Source organism: Muntiacus reevesi, chromosome 18, assembly GCF_963930625.1.
Source record: "Muntiacus reevesi chromosome 18, mMunRee1.1, whole genome shotgun sequence".
NCBI classification, from domain to species: Eukaryota; Metazoa; Chordata; class Mammalia; order Artiodactyla; family Cervidae; genus Muntiacus; species Muntiacus reevesi.
This window is the reverse complement of record NC_089266.1, coordinates 18,554,450-18,573,776: the sequence shown is the minus strand read 5'-3', so window position 1 is coordinate 18,573,776 and position 19,327 is coordinate 18,554,450. Positions and strand designations below refer to the sequence as shown.

The 19,327-nt window shown below is 50.2% G+C and overlaps 1 protein-coding gene across 1 annotated transcript; it reads left to right on the top strand.

Annotated features, from left to right (window-relative positions):
- The first annotated feature begins 4,961 nt into the window (after nucleotides 1–4,961).
- Nucleotides 4,962–17,971, top strand: HROB (homologous recombination factor with OB-fold). Its single transcript, XM_065910259.1, has 10 exons — nucleotides 4,962–5,036; nucleotides 6,056–6,106; nucleotides 8,876–10,042; nucleotides 11,311–11,394; nucleotides 12,350–12,490; nucleotides 13,105–13,213; nucleotides 13,395–13,480; nucleotides 13,820–13,945; nucleotides 15,444–15,561; nucleotides 17,734–17,971. The coding sequence occupies exons 1-10, from the start codon at nucleotides 5,034–5,036 to the stop codon at nucleotides 17,823–17,825; spliced, it is 1,977 nt and encodes a 658-aa protein (XP_065766331.1). The 5' UTR covers nucleotides 4,962–5,033; the 3' UTR covers nucleotides 17,826–17,971.
- The last annotated feature ends 1,356 nt before the right edge of the window (nucleotides 17,972–19,327 follow it).

Sequence of the window (19,327 nt, the reverse complement as noted above, 5' to 3'; positions counted from 1 at the left end):
CACATTCCACACACTCATTCAACATGCAACAGCCACCCACCGACACATCCCCGCAGAACTCTCAGTATGTGTACACACTTCCAGTGTATGCCACTGTCCATGGGAAGACAAATGTAAACACGTAAACATGCATCATCACTGTGAATGGCATACAACTGTTAATACGATCAAAATACAAATTAGGATGAAATGTATTTGCAAATATGCTGAAATAGATACAAACTCAAGCCATGTGGTTCCCATAAAAAATCTAAGCACATGTTTGCAAACTCGAGTAGAGGGGAAAGGAACCCACGTTGTTGAGCCTCTGCCAAGGTGCTGGGCAGGGCATGGAGTTAGCCATTTCAATGCATTAATTCATTTAATTCCACAGGAATCCTGTGAGGAAGTTGTATTATTCCATTTTCATAGGGGGAACAGCTAAGTTCAGAGAGGTAAAGTAACTTACTGAAGGTCACACAGCCAGTTAGCAGTATGGTCAAATATGAACCCCCATTTATCTAACTCCATAGACAATGCAGCATGCTGTCTCCAAACGCTCCCTCTAAACACACACAGGCACAAATACAGGTGTGCTCTCTCCTGTACTTAAGAAGGTGAGGCTCCTCATCCAACAAGTACAGGTATTTGGGGAAGTGAGCATGGAGTTGCCTAGACTCCTTTGTACTCCCTTCTGACAAATAGCATTAGGTCATTCAACAAACACTTGCTAGTCTTCTGTGTGCTAGGTCCTGTGCCAAGTGCTGGCTCACAAAAGTGAAAAGTCATAGTCGGTTGCTCTGAAAGAGTTCAAAGGCCAGCAGGGAGGTATGAGGGAAACTTGAAGACAATACAGGGCATGTAAAAGACCTAAGCTATCAGAGCCCCCAAGTCCAGGGAACCGAGGAGAAGGAAACCTGAGTCAGTCAAAGAAGGCTTCTTGGAGGAGGCAGCATGTGACCTAGGGCAAGAAGAGTGAGTGGGATGGAGAGGGATTGGTATTGATTGGGACATTAGTTGAGAGATGAGATCACTTCCCAGGTGCAGGAGACACAAGAGAACTTGGTTTGATTCCTGGCTTGGGAGGATGCCCTAAGTAGGAAATGGCAACCCACTCCAGTGTTCTTGCCTGAAAAATTCCCTGGACAGAGGAGCCTGGCAGGCTATATAGTCCATGGGGTCGCAAGCAGTCATAGCACAGATGCGCATGAGAGATGAAATAGGACAGGGAAGCAGATTCCGGGGCATTGTAGGTGCTGGGGAATTTTTTTTTTTTAACCCCACCATGTGACATGAATCTTAGCTCCCTGAGGAGGAATCAAACTGATGTCCCTTGCAGTGAAAGCACGAAGTCTTAAGCACTGGGCCACCAGGGGGAAAAGTCCCAGCCCTGGGGATTTCATACATCATCCTCAGGTGACTGGAAGGGATTGAACATTTTTTCCAATGGAAAAAATAGTATCCTGCTTGCATGTTGGAAAGAATGGACAGAAGGGAGGAAAGCTTGGACTATGGAGACAGTGCAGCAGGCTATGGGATTGTCCAGGCAGGAGATAGTAAGGCTTAATGTAGAGTGTAAGATCTGGACAAGATTAGGGATACAGAGGGATGAGGGATCAGAGTGTACCCTGGCCCTGAGATAGTGCAAGGCAACAGCTTTCCCACCCATGAAAATGTAATGAAAGCTATGATTTTCTTTCAGAGCAAGGCATATGTGCATAGGCACGTGATGTTTTGGACATAATTATAGGGGATTCGTATTCCCTGAATCCCCAGTTTAAGAGCCCAGTTCATTGGAATTCTAAAAGGTAAAACAATGTAGTGGTGAAGCTTGTGGATGCTGGTGTCAAACTGGCTGGTTAATTATCTTAGCTGTAACACCTATTAGCAATGTGGGCTTAGGCCAGGCATTGCCCCTTTCCTCCTCTGTAAAGCAGAACTGATCCAAGCACCTATATCAAGACCTGTTGCTATGAACAAGTGAGTTAATTCATGTAAATTAATGAACCTTGTCTGGAACACAGAAAGTGTTCAGGGAAGTCCTGGTGGTTATTACTATAGACTGTTGTTACTGTTTAATCGCTCAGTCACGTCTGACTCTTTTGTGACCTGATGGACTGTAGCCAACCAGGCTCCTCTGTCCATGGGACTCTCCAGGCAAGAATACTGGAGTGGGTTGCCATTTTCTTCTCCAGGGGATCTTCCCAACCCAGGTATTGAACCCCCATCTCCTGCATTTGCAAGCAGATTCTTTATCACTGAGCCACCAGGTAAGCCCATTACTATAGATTAACTCAGTACTAATGAGACATTCCCCTTTGTACTCGACTTCACAGCTGAAGTTCTGGTGTCTTCTGGTATGGGTCCTCCTACCTGAGTCCTAGAACCCACTTTTCCGTTTCCCAGAATCTACCCTTCCTTTTTGGTCTGAGTCTCCATTATCCTCAACCCTGGATATTAGTAGTAAGCCCACTAACCCCTCTTCGAAGAGAAGGAAGAAGAGGACCAGACTAGATCACCAAGGGGATCTAATCTTTGCTTTTACTTTGGAGCAAAGTGTCAGGAAGAAGACCTGTGATTTGGAGGAGAATCCTTCAGCATGAGAAAGTGAAAGTCACTCAGTCGTGTCTGACTCTTTCTGACACCATGGACTGTAGTCCATGGAATTCTCCAGGCCAGAATACTGGAGTGGGTAGCCATTCCCTTCTCCAGGGGATCTTCCCAATCCAGGGATCGAACCCAGGTCTCCTGCATTGCAGGTGGATTCATTCTTTTTTTTTTTTTTTTTGGATTCATTCTTTACCAGCTGAGCCACAAGGGAAAACCAAGTATACTGGAGTGGATAGCCTATCCCTTCTCCAGCAGATCTTCCTGATCCAGGAATCGACTTGGGTCTCCTGCATTGCAGGTGGATTCTTTACCAACTGAGCTATCAGGGAAGCCCAAGTCAAATCAGCATGACTCTCCTCCCCAAATATAAAATCATAGACAACTTCCTCACTGTGGCCTGCCAGCCCCTCTCCAAAATGTCCCTGGCCCACATTTTCCATTTACTTCAGCTATCACTCCCACCTCCATCCAAGTTCTAACAGGAGGTGGGGGTGGCATTTGCCAAGTTCACTGAACTCAGAAAAGCAATGGAGGAGAAAGCATTGGAGTTCCCATCAGAAGAGTCACCACCGAATGACTGTGTGACCCCGAGGGAGTCCCTCCCCTGTGGGCCTCAGGTTCCTAATCTCTAAGTAATACCCACTCTTCACTCTTTGTGGAATCTCGTGAAGACAAAATGAGCCAATGGTTAAAACTGGAAGATGGAAACTACGGTGTGGGTAGTAGTTGATAGTATTCCTCTTGGCATTTTGGCCTCTGTGATGTCCCTTCAGCTGGAGCTGTTAGAGCCCAGATCCACATGAAGCCTTGTAACTGGGTCTCTAGGACTATCCACAGTTGGGTTGCCTGGGTTCCCTGGGAGGAGAGGGGGGTCTGTAAATGGGAGGATTGGGGGTCTGTCCCCTAGTTCAGAAGCACAAAGGCCTTGAAGGAATTCCTAACTTGGATGAGAGTTAGAGGTTCAGGTTTCCTCTCTCATCACCATTCTGGCCTCCATTTCGACGTATGACAGGTTAACTGGTCCACAAGGAACAATGATGGAAGTCATAGGCTTCCACGAGGTCAGACCAGGCCAAGTAGTCTGCCTTTGGGAAGATGCATGGCTGGTTCAGATCAAACAGTTAAGAACTCACATCAGCTACCTTTCTCCTGCCTTTTGAGTCCTCAAAACTGTGCAACCTGTACTGTCTCTCAACTGTTTTATGATAAGCAAGAAGGGAAACTGAAGTCAGGCTGAATCAGTAACCACAGTAGGCTTTAGTGATAACAACTGGACTTCCCAGACCACTTGGCCTTCTCCTGCTCTCTATCTTTTGTTCTGTATCTCCCTGACTTGTTCATATTTTATTTATTTATTTACTATATATATTTTTTGGCCACTGCGTGGCTTTCAGGATCTTAGCTCTCCAACCAGGAACTGAACTAGTACCCAAGGCAGTGAAAGCATGGAGTCTTAACTACTGGACCACCAGGAAATTCTCTCCCTGACTTGTTCATGAACTTGAGAGTACAAGGAGTCATTCATTTCTCTATCCCCAATGTTAAGCACTGTGCCTGATACATAGTAGTCACTGTGTCTTTCATTTATTAATTCTATAGAGCATTGTTCTAAGTGCTGGGGATACAGAGTTGAACAAGCCAGACAATGTCCCTATCCTCATGGAGCTCATATTCTAGTGAGGAAGACACACAATAAAGATGTAAACCATGACGATTATCAATAATGAAAAATGCTGAGAAGGAAATTAAGCGTTGTGATGGGGCGAGGGATGTTACTTGAGAGGTTAATGTGACAGGGAAGATCTGACATCTAAACTGAAACAAGAAGGATGAGAACAGCCCGACCGGGAACATCTTGCTTAATAAATACGTGTGGCAAGAATAGACGTATTGATGGATGGATGGATGGACAGATGAACAGACAAACGAACAGGGTGGATTCTGGTGTGAATGAGAGTCACTCTGTTAATACTCAGTCCCTAGTATGATTAACACAAGAGAGGAAGGTGGGCAGGATGGGATGTAATGGGCCCCAAATTTCCAACCTTGCTCTCACCCGAGTGCGCATCGAGCAAGCGGATTGGATCCAGGGTCTGCTGGGGGGCGACCGAGAGCTCATGCCTTTCCCTTTAAGGCTGGGGCGGAAGACCGCGGTGAAGGGCCTTTGTGTCGGCGGGATAGAAATAGATCCACCCCTTTAAGAGGGCGGAGACGCTGAGTGGCGGCGGCTTCGAACGCGGCCTAGGGAGCCAGCCCCAGGTTCCCGACCACCCTCCTTCGGCCCCAACCTGGGTTGCAAAGAGTGCTCTCTCCGACCTCGCCCCAGAGACACTGTCGCCCGGACACTGACCCTCCTACGTGGACCAAGGCCGAAGCCCCGGCGACCCCTGGAGTCAGGGTCTGTCCGGCCAAGCCGCGGCCCGAGCCTACTACTGGCGGTCGCCATGGTAATACCGCGCCTGGGACCACCCGGCCGCCTGGTCCCCCGGCCGCAGGGACCTGTCTTCCGGGTTCCAGCCTCTCCCTCGTGCGAGCTGCAGGATCGGGTTAGGGTTTCAGGGAGAGCTTGGTGGTGTCGGGACGCCTGGGCTCTAGTCAGGGCTCGGCTTGGACACGCCCGGCCCCCCAAGGAAGGTCTGCCCACCCACCTCCCTCAGGACTTCATCTCCCAGTGTCTAGCCTTCCGTTTCACCAGGGAAGACTCCGGTTCAGCCTTAAGGGTGTGCTCACACGTCACGCCTCCCGGGCCCTCCCCCTCCTCCAACCATTCCAGTCTGTTTCTTGACAGTGGGCGATAGGCCTCCCTAACTGTAGCTCTTGCTGCTTTGGCAGCTGGAGTTAGGCACAGCTCTTGGCTCTAGGGTTGACAGACTTTTAATGCCGGCCACAGCAGCCCTGCTGTCCAGAAAGGAGGATCTATGGGGACGAGGAGGGGCGGGGTAGGTGGTGGGGGGAAGTACATCCCACCCTCCCAGGACCCTAGCTTCTGGGTGTTAGATAAAAGGAAACCACTGACTTGTCTTTCAGAATCAAGGCCTCTGTGCTGGGCATGTTTGGATTTATGGTAATATCCCTTACATCTGACAAGGGTTCCCCAGGCCAAGCCTTTGGGGGTGTGGCAAAATCCTTAGACCCACATGCCCTGTACTGGGTCTAAAGAATGACACAGGTTCCCTTGGGCACCCTTCCCTTTGCTTCCGCCCTCTTATTACAAGATTAATGCAGATAGACCTAAGGGAATTATTTTATAAGACAGGATTCTAAATCATCATCTAAGTCTTTAAGTAAACCCCATCTCTCTTCATCCTTTATTCCTTCCCCAACACGACGAAAAAAACAAACAAACAGGAAACAGAAAACAGTACACCTGATATCTTGTTAGAATTAGGAAAAAGCAGAGTGAAGACAAAATGTACTTGTAAATGGTATTTCTCCTCCAACCTCAGTTGCTTTGTTTTCCTTTCAGGCATGCAATCTGCAGAAACTGTTTGCTGTGGAAGAGGAGTTTGAAGATGAGGTAAGGAAGTGTTGGTGATCAGAGATGGCACCCAGGCCTAGAACCCAAGTTTCCTTTTACCTGACGGATGTGTATCATTTTTTCCTTTTTTCTGAGAGGCTGAGAGATGATGGGAAATATAAACAACCCACTTAACTGTCTTAAAAACAAATAAAAAGCCAGAGAGATGAGCTGCTTAATTGTCATACCTTTAAATTATAAGGACCTTTGCCTGGAAGCTGTGTCACATGGATGATTGGATCCACCTTCGTGATGACATACTTCATGTGGGAAGAAAGTTAATGGAGAGGCAGAGACAGCACAGCTACTAGACAGCAGGGGACCCAGGGTCACCAACTGGCCACCTGAGCCAGGGCAAAGTACTTCATTCTCTGGCCTTCCATTTTCTCTGAACATGAGGGATGTTCTTCTGCCTCAAACACTCTTCCCTGACCTCCTCTCTCTGGAGAAGATGAAGGATTAGATTAGACCTGAAGCTGGCATCTTAGAATCACCTCTGCTGAGTCCCTGCCACATACCCAATAAATCAGAATTTCTGGGGATGGGCCCAGGCAGGGGTATTTTTCATCTCTGGGTGCAGCCAGAGACCACTGAACTAGTGATCTGCAACGCTGTCTTCCCACTCAGATCTAACAGATGTAGTTTCATCTGGGTGACCCAAAATTGTTATGTCAAATCCTTTTCAGAAAGAAACAGAATTTAAGTGAATAAAGCCCCCAGAGGTAAATTAAATCGCTTAAGAATACAACACTGAGCTTCCTTGGTGGCTCAGTGGTAAAGAGTGTACCAGTCAATGCAGAAAAGATGGGTTCGATCCCTGATCTGGGAAGATCCCAGATGCTGTGGAGCAGCCAAGCCCATGCATCACAACTATTGACCCTGTGCTTTAGGGCCGGGGAGCCACAACTACTGAGCCCACGTGCCATAACTACTGAAGCCACACACCCTAGAGCCCCATGCTCCGCAGCAAGAGAAGCTACCTCGGTGAAAAGCCTGTGCACTGCATATAGAGTATAGCCCCTACTCGCCGCAACTAGAGAAAAGCCCACCCAACAAAGAAGGCCCAGCAAGCTAAAACAAAAATACAGCACCAATGGCCAGCATCAACATTAGATGTGACTCCAGTCTAATGTACATGGAAACTACTAAACTATGTTTCTAGAATAGAGTTGCTCTGGTTTATCAATGACAAGCCATAAATGGCTTTATCAATTATCTTTATCAATGACAAGCCAGAGCTACTTTTTGACTCCCAGTGGTTTGCTTTTAAAAAATCACTTTTAGATTTGTCCGAATGCCTAATTTATGCCTAGTGAGATGGTGCACCAGGGACCCTTGTGGCAGCCACAGCCCCACACTTCCCTCCCTTTGAAGCTTTTGAAACCTGAGGTTTGAAGGGAAAAACAGACCTTTAAGAATTCCCTCTCTGGCTTGTCTCACACCCTGAGGCCCCAAGACATAGTGACAGAGGCATGTATGAGTTCCAGTCCTGGTTCTGTGAAGTTACTTAACCTCTCTGAGTCTCGATTTCTATATCCATAAAACAGGGATGATAATATACCTATTCATAGGGTCATTGTGAGAATTCATTGAGAGAATTCTGGTAAAATGCTTACATGGTACCTGGCACCCAGTGAGGTGCTTCACATGTTAGGTGTTTTGCTATCATTTGGGGACTTGATTTTTGTTTTTAAAAATAACTCAGAACTGCCAGCTTTGTCAAGGAGATATGTGTCCTTGTCTTTGTCTTTCAGCTTTGGAGATGTGTAATTACAGACTGAAAAAGTGACCCTCCTGGGTCTTACCAGGTCAAGGTAGGACTGCTAGGCTAGTAATGGAATTAAGAGTGAAGGCCTCTGACAGCTCAAGTTTCTGTTCCATGACCAGTCCCTTCCCCCTTCCCAAGGCAGATGACATCATGTCGGAGAGGGAGTTCTTCAGGGAAAAAGGGCTCCATCAACTCTCAGGGTCATCAGGATTTTATTCCTGCTGTAATTCTAATATTATTATTATTACTAAGTCCTAAAGTAGTCCTGTTGGAGTATGCTAGTCTCCTGATAATACACCAAGCAGGAAAGATCCTTTCTCTAGCCTAGACAATCTAGTGCGGCAGCAGGGGGTGGGGGTGGAGGAGACCTTCCTGTCAGTTAAATCAGCAGTTCTGACTCAAAAACACCCTCGGAACAGGTCTGTTGCTCTTGAAGGTGTCAATCTCACCTTGCTTCCCAACTGGAATCCATACTTAATTTAACTTGCCTGAAAAGCTATATTTAACTTCTGCCTATTTCGCTGGATCCAAGGCCTCTTTGACTTACCAAAGACTCTGTGTGTGTGTGAGATGGGGGGAGGAGTGGGTTGAGGACACGAAGCAACCAGCTCCTGAGTGCGCAGGCTGGACACCAGAGAGCTGATTTCCTTGAGACGGGTGTGTGCCCTGGGGAATTTGTTTGACTCCTTGGTGACCTGGGTCCTTTGCTTCTCTTACTGTTCCAACTGCTACCACCACCCCCCCTCCTCTCCCCTCCCCTTCGAGACTGAAGAGAGAGAAGCTACCTGAAGACTTAGCCTTAGAATGCGTCTGGCAGAATCCTGGTGGTGGACTCTTGGGCGAGGTCAAAGGTGGTGAGAGAGTCTACAACTGCTTTACGTGTCTCGGTCTCCTGCTTGCGTGTATCTGCACACACAGACATACCACATGCTTGAAACAGTAAAAGCAGAGTGCTTCTTGATTTCCAGATGCCAAGACCCATTGTCTCTGCTTCTTTGTAGGATTTCTTGTCGGCTGTGGAGGATGCAGAGAACCAGTTTGCTGGCTCACGACCTGTAAATGCCGGGTGCCTAAGACCTGTCTCCTCCCGGCCACAGGAGGCCCAGCTGCTGCCCCGAGTCACTGCCCCAGCAGAGGCTGAGGGCCCGCCAGCCCTGGGACTCCGCCTTCCTACCTGCGGTGGGCCTAGGGCTACTGGGGATCCACCTCCCCCAGGAACAGCTCCCCTAAGGCCTGTCTCGACATCCAGCAGCTGGACTGGCAATCAGGGAAAAGTGACACTGACAGAAGTGCTCGAAGAGCCAGGAAGACCCCAGGCCTCAGGCTCCCACCCCCAGCTTACCTTCAGGAGCAAACCGCAAGTGATTGGTGGCTTCGAGGGGCCTGAACAAGATGAATTTGATAAGGTCCTGGCAAGCATGGAGCTGGAGGGGCCCAGCTTGGAGCTGCAACTTGGAGTTCACAGTGAGGCCACAGGAATCCTGCCCAGCTGGCAGCAGGAGGACTCCACATTGGCTAAGAAGGCTCGGGTGGCTGATCTGAGTAGAACTTGTCAAAGGGGGCCTGTGCCTGCCCCCCACGTAACTGGGATCCCATCTGCCCATGAGGCACCCCCGGATCCCGCAATCCTCTGCAGGACTCCACAACCTCACTTGAGACCTGGTACTGTGGGTAACTTTCCTCTCCCAGCTACCTCAATGGTTCGTGCTCAGCCACCCCCCTGGGCAGTTTCTCCTGTGAGTCCCTCTCCTCGAACACCCCAGCCTCTCCAAGCTGCTGGCAGGCCCATTCAGAGCAGCCCTCAAAATCGTTTCCCTGCTCAGCCATTCCGGTCTCCAAACACCTGTTCAAGTGGCAAACTCCGTTTTCTTAGACCACGGACTCCCAACTCAAGCTGTGCTGCTCCCTCAAAGACCAGCTGTGGACTGTTTCCTCAGGGCCCACCCCAACCCCGAACTTCAGCGTCTTCGGTCCTGTCTCCTATCTGCACCCCGAAGGGTCCCGGTCCCTCCCCGCTCCCTCAAGCCGTTCTGCAGACGCCCATTGTCACCAACCACCTGGTGCGGCTGGTCACCGCTGCCAGCCGGACACCCCAGCAACCCACCTGCACCTCTATCCGTGCCAAGACGCGCCGCTTCCCCGGACCAGCAGGGCTCCTGCCTCACCAGGTGAGTGACAGCTTCGCTCTGGCCGGAGCCAGAGCTCCCCAGGCAGCTCCCCAGGCCGCTGGAGAGCAGCCAGGTGTGTCCCAGCCCTGCCCAATACCAGAGGATCTTCACACCCCCAGGAAGTGGAGGAAGGAAGGGCAGGGGTTGGGGGCTTTCCAGAGCTGTGGGAGAAGTCAGAAGTGGGGAGAACCGAATGCCTGAAAACCCACCTAGATGGAGATGCCTAAGGCTTTGAGAACAGCACAGTTTCCATTCATCTGTTGAGCAACTACTGTTTACTGGCCCCGGGGCAGGAAGACTCGTTCTCTTATAGTTACTAAGGACTGGTATGTGTTGGGCCCTTTGCTTGGACCTTAGGATACAGAAATGAACATAGAAATAGTTCTCATCCTGCAGAGCTTCCAGGGGAGCAGAGGAAGCAGACACAAACGATTATATGTAAAAGGGACAGAGAGGGTAGAGGTCATTCCCTGGGTGCTGGGGAGACACTGGGCTCCTTGTGCTTCCTGGGTGGGCTTTGGACAGATGAATAGGAGATTTACGGAGGTGCGTGTTGGACGGCTGCGTCCTGGAGGACATTTCAGCAGTGGGAAGACAGGAGAGAGTGTGTGCAGAGACACAGATTTCTCTGGGAGGTCCGTGGAACCTCTCAGTGTGGCTGGTGTGTGGGGTCACCGTGGGGCAGTTGGGGCTGAGCCTGGGGTATGGATTTCGGCAGCAGTAGAGAGACAGGGTCCCTCAGACTAGTCTTAGATCCAATCCGAGATAATTGAACTCTGAGAATCTGGTCTGGTTGTGATAGGTTACCCCTTTTCCTCACATTTGAAGGGTGTTTTCTTCAATCAGAAACGATTTCTACCCATTAACTTGCTCTTCCCTGGCACTTTAAGAGAAATCCAAGGAGGCCATGTACATTCCTCCTGGGTTGGATCCCTGTCAGGAAGGGTGAGGTCCCCGAGAAGGGGTTCGGGGAAAGCTACGCTCTTACTCACTTCAGACCTCTCTATTCAGGTCATCACCCCCTTCAGGAAGCCCCAGGGTTTGTTCCTGAGCCAGCTCCAGCTTCCTCACATTTCCCCAAACGGTCCCCAAAGCATCTTTTTTGAGCTGCCAGCAAGGCTCTTGAGACTTCGTTAGGAGAGACGTAATATGTGTTAATTGTCCCTGATAGTTTCCTGAACTCATTATGTAACCCAGACAAGAAGCTGTACTTGTAAATAACAGCTGCTGAGCTTGCTCTCGCCTTCTCCTCCTCTCTCCCCTCGTAGCACAGTGGGAAAAATCTGGACGACATCATGGTTTCCACGCCCCAGACTCCGACTCACGGTGCTCTGGCAAAATTCCGGACAGAGGTAACTGACTCTATGCAAATGTTGACTTCCTGGGACTCATTTAAGAGAGAGGGATATCCTTGTGTGTTTCAGAAGCTGAGAATCAGAATCAGTGATGCTCAGCCCATTTTCTAGGGTCACATACCATAGCACGTTGAGGTATGCCCATCCTGATGCCAAAGGGGTGTTAACTGATGCCATGGGTTCAGCCTTCTTTCCCAGCTAAGAAAGAATAGCCTGGCTAACTCCATCTGCCCTCAGCGGAGGAGAATGTAATAAGTATCAGGAAATTGTATCTCGGGAACCCTTCCTCTCAGGTTTCTGGGAATCAAGCTGGGAAGCTTGTGCCTTCACCTTGCCTCTGATGGGTTCCCTCTTGGTTGGTGAGACTCAGCCTCCCTCCTCCCTGGGATTCTGGTTGACCTGCTTTGTTCCCCAGACCCACTTTTGCTTTTAATTCTCTCTAGAAGTTTTTCTCTTTTGCTATAGCTCTGTATATCCACCAATCCATTTCAGCTCCAAAACAGTAAATACTCATACGAATTTAAAGCATTTTTTAATATACCAAGGTGTACAGTTAAAGCCAGAGGCATCTCAAGTAGAATATAATTGGTTTCAAAATTGCCTGGAAGCCTATAAGTGTATGTGGGGACTCCCTAGCCCTAAGACTTTTCAAGTTCATTACAAGGGACAAGCATAGCTAGCCTTCTGCATTAATATAATTAAAGTCAGGTCCTGATTTAAAATAAACTAAGTTACAGAGCACCTTTGCTCTTGTTTCTCAGTGAGAGATGTGATATGCAGCGAGTTTTCACATACCTTTTTCTGAACCTTGAGATAAACGAAGGGAGAAAGCATGGCCCCCGTGCTGCCGGGAGTTCACCCTTGCTCCCCCGCCCTCCGTCCCGGCTCAGTCAGGGTCTCTAGCAAAGTGGACCCATGAACCCCAGGCTGCCCTTCTGCTCCATTGTGCCAGGTCGTTACCAGTTCCCAGGCATCAGTGGAGGAGGACTTTGGACGAGGGCCCTGGCTGACCATGAAATCTGCTCTGGGTCTGGATGAGAGAGATCCTGCTTGCTTCCTCTGTACCTACAGCATCATCATGGTGCTGCGAAAGGTAAGAGTTCTGAATGCTGAGACCCAGAGGAAAGGTCGTTTTTATATCTCTCCCAACCTTCCCTGCTCCACCTTAGGAAAGGGGCACTCTGCTTGCTCCTTCCTACCCTAGGCCTGTCTCTGAGCAAAAGCATGAAGATACCATTGGGTTGTATATTCCACTCACCTACCTTTTCACTGCCATCCACAGTATCAGGCACAGGCAGAAGTGGCTTACGGGCATGTCTCCATACATCTGAGTCCTGAATGGGGTAGGGTAAGCACACTGCTCCCCTTAGAGCTCCCCATAGGTCAGAAGTCACGTGCAGATGACTGACGTATGCTAACATGTTCTTGCCTGTGGTCTACTGATAGAGATCTGTATAAATATATACACATAAATACATAAGAGAAAGGAGGCAGGGGAAAGAAATGAAGGACCTGCCAGCTTCAAGTCTGCCAGTGGGAGATGGGCTGAGCCCTTTAACCTGCCCCTTGGCCCTCCACAAAGGAAGATCATCACCACACTGGTACACTGCATCACCACCCCCACCCCTCCCCAGGTTGCCCTGGCTCACTTGGGAACCTTACAGATGGAACATGGCTGGCTCAGCAAATGCCTCTCCTTGTAACCAGGCAGCCCTGAAGCAACTTCCTGGGAACAAAGTCCCCAACATGGCGGTGATGATCAAGTCCCTGACTCGGAGCGCAATGGACGCCAGCGCGGTTTTCAAGGACCCCACGGGTGAGGAGTTAGGTTCTGGTGTCTGATGGATGGCCCCATTGAGGTCAGCAGGTGAAGAGGAGCCACCTCTGCACACAGTTAGGAAAACTGAGGCAGTGAGCCACCTACTTCCCAGCTGGTCCCAGACCGGGCACTATGCTGCCCTTGACCCTGAGACTGATGGGCGGCGTGGTGTTTGCAGGAGAGATGCAGGGCACGGTGCACAGGTTGCTGCTGGAGACGCGCCAGAATGAGCTGAAGCCTGGCTCAGTGCTGCTGCTCAAGCAGGTACTCTCCCCCTCCTTCCATGGAGAAAGCCCCAGTTATCTCTCTGATTCCCTGCCCTCCCAGACCCCAGGCAGAGAGTAACTGCACTGGTGCTGGACCCTGACTTACTGGAGCCGAGTAAAGGCCTGACCTCCATCCTTCAGGGGGTGGCTGGTAGTGAGAGTGGTCTGTGAAGGGCCAGGGGTGGGTAAGTGGTTCTACTCTGGCACCAGGGCTGAGGCAGGAGTGATTTCTGTGATCCTGGTGCAGAGGTCAACAAGGGAGAAGCAGGCGGGACCAGGTGGCCATCGGTGCTCTCTCAGGACACTGGACCCCCCACCCACCCCTTCTCTCCTCCAGATAGGAGTGTTTTCTCCTTCACTCCGAAACCACTACCTCAACGTGACTCCCAACAACTTGGTCCATGTTTATAGTCCAGATTCTGGAGACGGGTCCATCCTCAAGCCATCTCAGTCCTTCCCCAAGGTAAGAGGAACAGGATGGAGGAGGGATGGATAGAGCCGCTCTCCACCTGGACCTTCTGGTTTCTTCCGTTCCTCCGCCCTGGGGAGCAGGGATGTGAGTTGGACAGTTGCCCTAAGGTGAAAAGATGCCTTTGGGGACAGGGCCATCGCCTCCTGTCCCTGGTCCAGCCACCTGCCAGATGGCACGGTAACAGGACCTAGAGGAGCAGCTGGCTCCTGAGTGATCCCTGAGTGTCTGATGGCAGACTTGAACGTCACAGAGCATGGGAGTTATCTGAGAACTAACCAAGGTGATAGTCCACAAGGGGGCGGGGCCGTGACTGAGGGCTGGGCTTGCTGCAGGTGGCTGTGCAGAGAACAGACAGCTACAGATGGTCTGTCAGGTGAGCCAGCCCTTGCTCGGCATCTTTCCCCCTGCTTTCCACCTCTGCTAGGTGAGGGGACACCAGCCCAGAATGTCTTTGGGGACCAAGGAAGACTGAGTTCCAGGCAGCTCCACTCCAGGGTGAGGGTGCAGAGCCCGGCCTTGACTTGGCGCACACTGTCCTCTCTGTGGCCACCTGCACCTTCCTGGGATCCGGGGTTGTTGGCCTGGCCTGGCCTGGCCTGGGGGTCAGGAGACCTGGGGCATGTCCCTGCTCTGCTGGAAATTTGTAACATGACCTTGGGCAAGTCCTGTCCCTTCCCCTGCTGTTGATTTGTCTGTAAAGTTATTCTCAATGATGTCTAGTCAAGTTATGCTTTTAGCTCTAACTTGCTACTTCTCATCTTTCTCCCTAACCTTCTACATTCTCTCAGTATCACCCCTTTCTAACAAAGCATCTCGATTTCCTTTTAAATTTCAAATCACCCCTGGACTTCCCTGGTGGTCCAGTGGTTAGGATTCCATGCTTCCACTGCAGGGGGCACAGGATCAGTCACTGGTCAAGTAACTTAAGATCCTGCAAGCCAAATTGCAGGGCCCCCCCCCCAAAAAAAAATCCAAGTCATCCATATTGTTGAAAAAAAATTGAAATGGTACAGAATAAAGAAACATAAAACTGACCCTTCCCTGTTTGCATTCCCCAGGGCTAACAATGGTTAACAGGTTTAATTACTAATTTTAATTACCTATTCATATATTAGCTATTTGGGGGGTTGTTATCAGCTTGTTGTTAATTCCAGCCTAACTACTTAGTATATTTCTGAATGGCCTCTTCACTGTCTGCTCCAGTTATAGAGATCCCTAAAAGATCAGAAACCAACTGAATTAGAAAAGAAAATCAACCAAAAAGGTTGTTTTTGTTCTATTTATTTATTTTTAAATTATCTGCTCTTTGGGGTGTTTGGTATTTCAGCTACCTCACCAGTGTGGGCTGTGTGACTGGCCACTGCCGCATTCCTCTGTCCTGTCTTTCCTGAGCCCCCACCAATTCCTTTGAGCTTGTCTGGGTGGAGATGGTACTGTCCAGAGAGATTTCAGGGTCACGGGTATTGGTAACCAGATCCTCTGTCCCCAGGATCTCGGAAGCTTCCATGAAAGCCTCCAGCAAGAGAGTGAGAAGCCTGGGAAAGGCCTCCAAACAGCACATAACCCAGAGGCAGAGGCGTCCCCCGAGAAAGAACTCCCAGAAGCAGGTAAGAACATCAGTCCAAGTCCACCCAGGAACCAAAAAGATTCTCCTTCTATTTCCTCTTAAATAGCTCAGGCAGATTGTCCTGGCTGCATCTTGTTCCTCCTCCTGTGAATCTTTGGATCTTACAGAAATTAGATGTGGTGTCTTTCCTGGCAAGGCTGCAGGCCACAAACTAATTAACACAAAGAATGTGATCCTCAGCTCCTGCGTTTCCAGGCCATGTGCTGTTAGCCACAAGGAGGAGATAGACTGGCGCCAGCCTTGAGTCTTCTGTGGGCTGATGGCTAAACCACAGAGGCAGATTTCTCCATCCTGACAAAGCTCCGAGGCCCTCCAGGTGGTGCTAAGGGGTCCATCATCCCGGTGGTCAGGATGGGACCAGGATACAGACCTGAGAGGCCCAAATACAAACCTCTTCCTGGAGGGCCAACTTGTTCTTCAGGAGGGAGCCTCACCCAGGTGATGCTAACACAGTCCAGGTCTGGTCCTTAGCTCTTGGATCCCATAAATGCAACCCTCATGGGATTATGGGTAGGTGTCTCCATGTTAACCAAATTCACAGTAAACCATGGATAAGCCACAGAGCCCATTTATTTATATTGTATGAAAAAGTATCTACCCCATGTGCTGGAACCTTCTCTAGAATCTTCCACTATCTCCTTGTAAGTCAGCTTGAGGACAAGCCAAACCCTCCTTAGAAGGTTGCTGGTGGTCATGGAATAAGAGTGAGGCAAGCTGCCTGTAGAATGTTGTGGTTGGTGTCACATCTCCAGAGTAGGGACAGACCTGCCAGGCAGGCAGCTGCTGGTGGTGGCCAGGCAGCACTGGGAGACACAGATGCGGATTCCTGCTCTGAGTCCCATTCTCCTTGACTCACACTGGCTACTCACTCCCCTTCATTTACCCTAGTGTTTCTCCAGACAGTGTAGCTAGTGAACGGCAACTTTTTTGTTAAAATCAAATTCCAGTCCTACTTCCCTGGGTACAATGCTGGTCACCCTAGTTAAATTTAAATGCCCCCAAACTGACTTCTGGGCTCCCCAGGTGGAACAGTGGTAAAGAATCTGCCTGCCAATGCAGGAGACGTGGGTCTGATCCCTGGGTTGGAAAGATCTCCTGGAATCGGAGATGGCAACCCATTCCAATATTCTTGCCTGGAAAATTCCATGGACAGGGAAGCCTGGCGGGCTACAGTCCATAAGGTCACAAAGACTCCGACACGACTGAGCATGCGCACAGACCGACTTCTGCCCTTCTAGCAGCAGTGTTTATCCAGTGCTCTGTGCCAGACTGAGAGCTGGCCTCTGCAGGTAGAGTTTCCAGCCTGACTGACGCAGGGCTGCCTGATTCCGTCCATTCAGCGGGAGTTTTCTAGTTGGAAGTCATGGCTCTGGCGTCAGATGGATGTGCACTTGGGCAAGTTGTTGACCTCTTTAAACCCTGTTCTCTTGGGCAAAGTAAGGATTGTAACAGGAACCACCACGAGATGCGCTCTGCAGAGGCCCTGTGAGGCCGAAGTGAAGTGATGAGTGTAACGTGTGCGGACCTGTGCCTGGCACCAGTGTACCCCCAGTACACGTTTAGCTGCTCTTGCTCACAGTCACAGCAGCAGTGGGGGTTACTGAGGTCAGCTGTTTCCAGCTTCGCAGGCAGAAGTACCCATGCGAGAACTGTAGTCAGGACAGTTACTCCTGTCCTCTCGGCTCACAGAGGCGCTTTGGGGGAGGGGACGGTGACGTCTCCCACCATGCAGAGTGCAGGTGGGAGATCAAGTGAATGAGCTCTTTGGTTCTGAGCACATCTAAGGGCTTCTCCCAGCCTTCTTCCTCCCTCTGTCCAATCACGGCTGCACTAGGAGACCTCCGACGCCTTTCTGCTCAGGCACTGTTTTTCAGGATGGAAAGAGGAACCATGGAGGCCCAGGGGGAGCCCCTTTCTTTTCAGAGTGACCCGGGCATTTTGCCTCTGCCTTTTGTTGAGTGTGGGGAGCAGAAAGGAGATGGAAGTCAGGCCAGCCTCAGGCCCATCGATGTGAGGACCACTGCCCAGAGAGCCCCCTCCCTAACTGCAGCCGGGTTCAGACCCCCCTGAAGGGTGGGAGCTTCAGCTCTGAGTCACACAGAGGCCTCAGGTTATCACTGAGTCTCCCCACCCTCCCTGTCCTCCCCTGCAGATGACCTGGATGGACTTCTGAGCGAGCTCCCCGAAGACTTCTTCTGTGGGACCAGCAATTGGGACCGCCCCAAGGCAGGGCACCCGCCGTGAGCCGGCAGCCTCTCAGCAGCATGGCAGAGCTCTGGCTGTGTCTGCTCACATGCCTGGGAGAGAGGAGGACCAGCACAGCTGGGGAGCAGAGCTCTGGGACCTCTGTGGTTGTTCCCACCCTGGACACTTTACCCAAGAACACCCTTGTCCCTCGGATTCTGCACTGTTGTCACTTTGGGTCTTCCTTTGGCAAGCGGAACTCTGCTTGGGATTGGATCTACTGTCCTCTAAGCCCTCGGGTACACATTCCTTCTCGTCCTCCAACAGGGAAGGTGTGTCACTCTCCCACCTCAGCTTGACTTTAGAGGATGCTGGGCCTGGTTCCTTGACTCCCTAGTCAGGACTGCGGAGGAGCTAAGAGAAGCCACACCATAGCAGTGGCGATCTGTCCCTCTGGACAAGGAAGGAACACACGCAGGCTTCCCTCTGCTTCGTCTCTTGAGGCCCGTAGCTGCCCAGCTCACCTGTGTCCAGGGCTCCAAGGTGCGGGGGCATGGGTGTGGCTGGGGCATCTTATTCTGAAATAAAAGCAGCCGACTGCTTCACCCGCCTCCCTCTCTGTCCCACCCTCCCAGCTCCTTGTCCTGTCTGCCCTCCCCCTGGTCCCTTGGCCTGGACAGAGCCAAAGCTACTCATTTTCTTTCTCTTTTTTCTTATAGACTTTTTTTTTTTTTTTTTGCTGCACTGGGTCTTAGTTGTAGCACACAGGATCTTTAGTTCCAGCATGTGAACTTTTAGCTGCAGCATGTGGAATCTAGTTCCCCAACTAGGGATCAATCTCAGGCCGTCTGCATTGGGAGCTCAGAGTCTTAGCCACTGGACCACCAGAGAAGTTCCTGTAAACCTTTTCTTTTAGACAGTTTTAGATTTACAGGATTATTGTAGAAATGTTACAGGGAGTTCTCCTATACCTCACAACCAGTCTAAGAGCCAGTATTGACACATTATTAACTGAACTCTATGCTTTATTGACATTAAACCAGTTTTCCCCTAATATTCTCTTTCTCTTCCAGGATCCCACATTACAATTAGTCATCTTGTCTGTATAGACTTCTCTTGGCTGTGGTAGTTTTCTCAAACTTTCCTTGTTTCTTAATGACCATGACGGCTTCCAGGAGCACAGGTCTCGCCTATTGTCGGACGCCCCTCTATTGGAATTTGTCTGGTGTGTTTTCATGATTAGACGAGGGTTATGTGTTTGGGAGAGGAAGAGCACAAAGGTGAGCTCCTGTTCTCATCACATCATATCAAGGGTTGGTGTTGACCTTGATCACCTGGCTGAGATAGGGTTTGTCAGGTTTGGTCAGGTTTGTCTGCTGTCAAGTTACTCTTTTTCTCCCTTTTCACACAATACCCTTTGGAAGGAAGTCACTTTGCCGCCCACACCTAAGGAGTGAGGGGTTAAGTTCTGCCTCTTGAAGGGCAGAATATCTACATGGATGATTTGAAATTCTGCGTGGAAGATTGGTCTGTTTTCCCTTATTTTTTGTTCAGTCACCCAT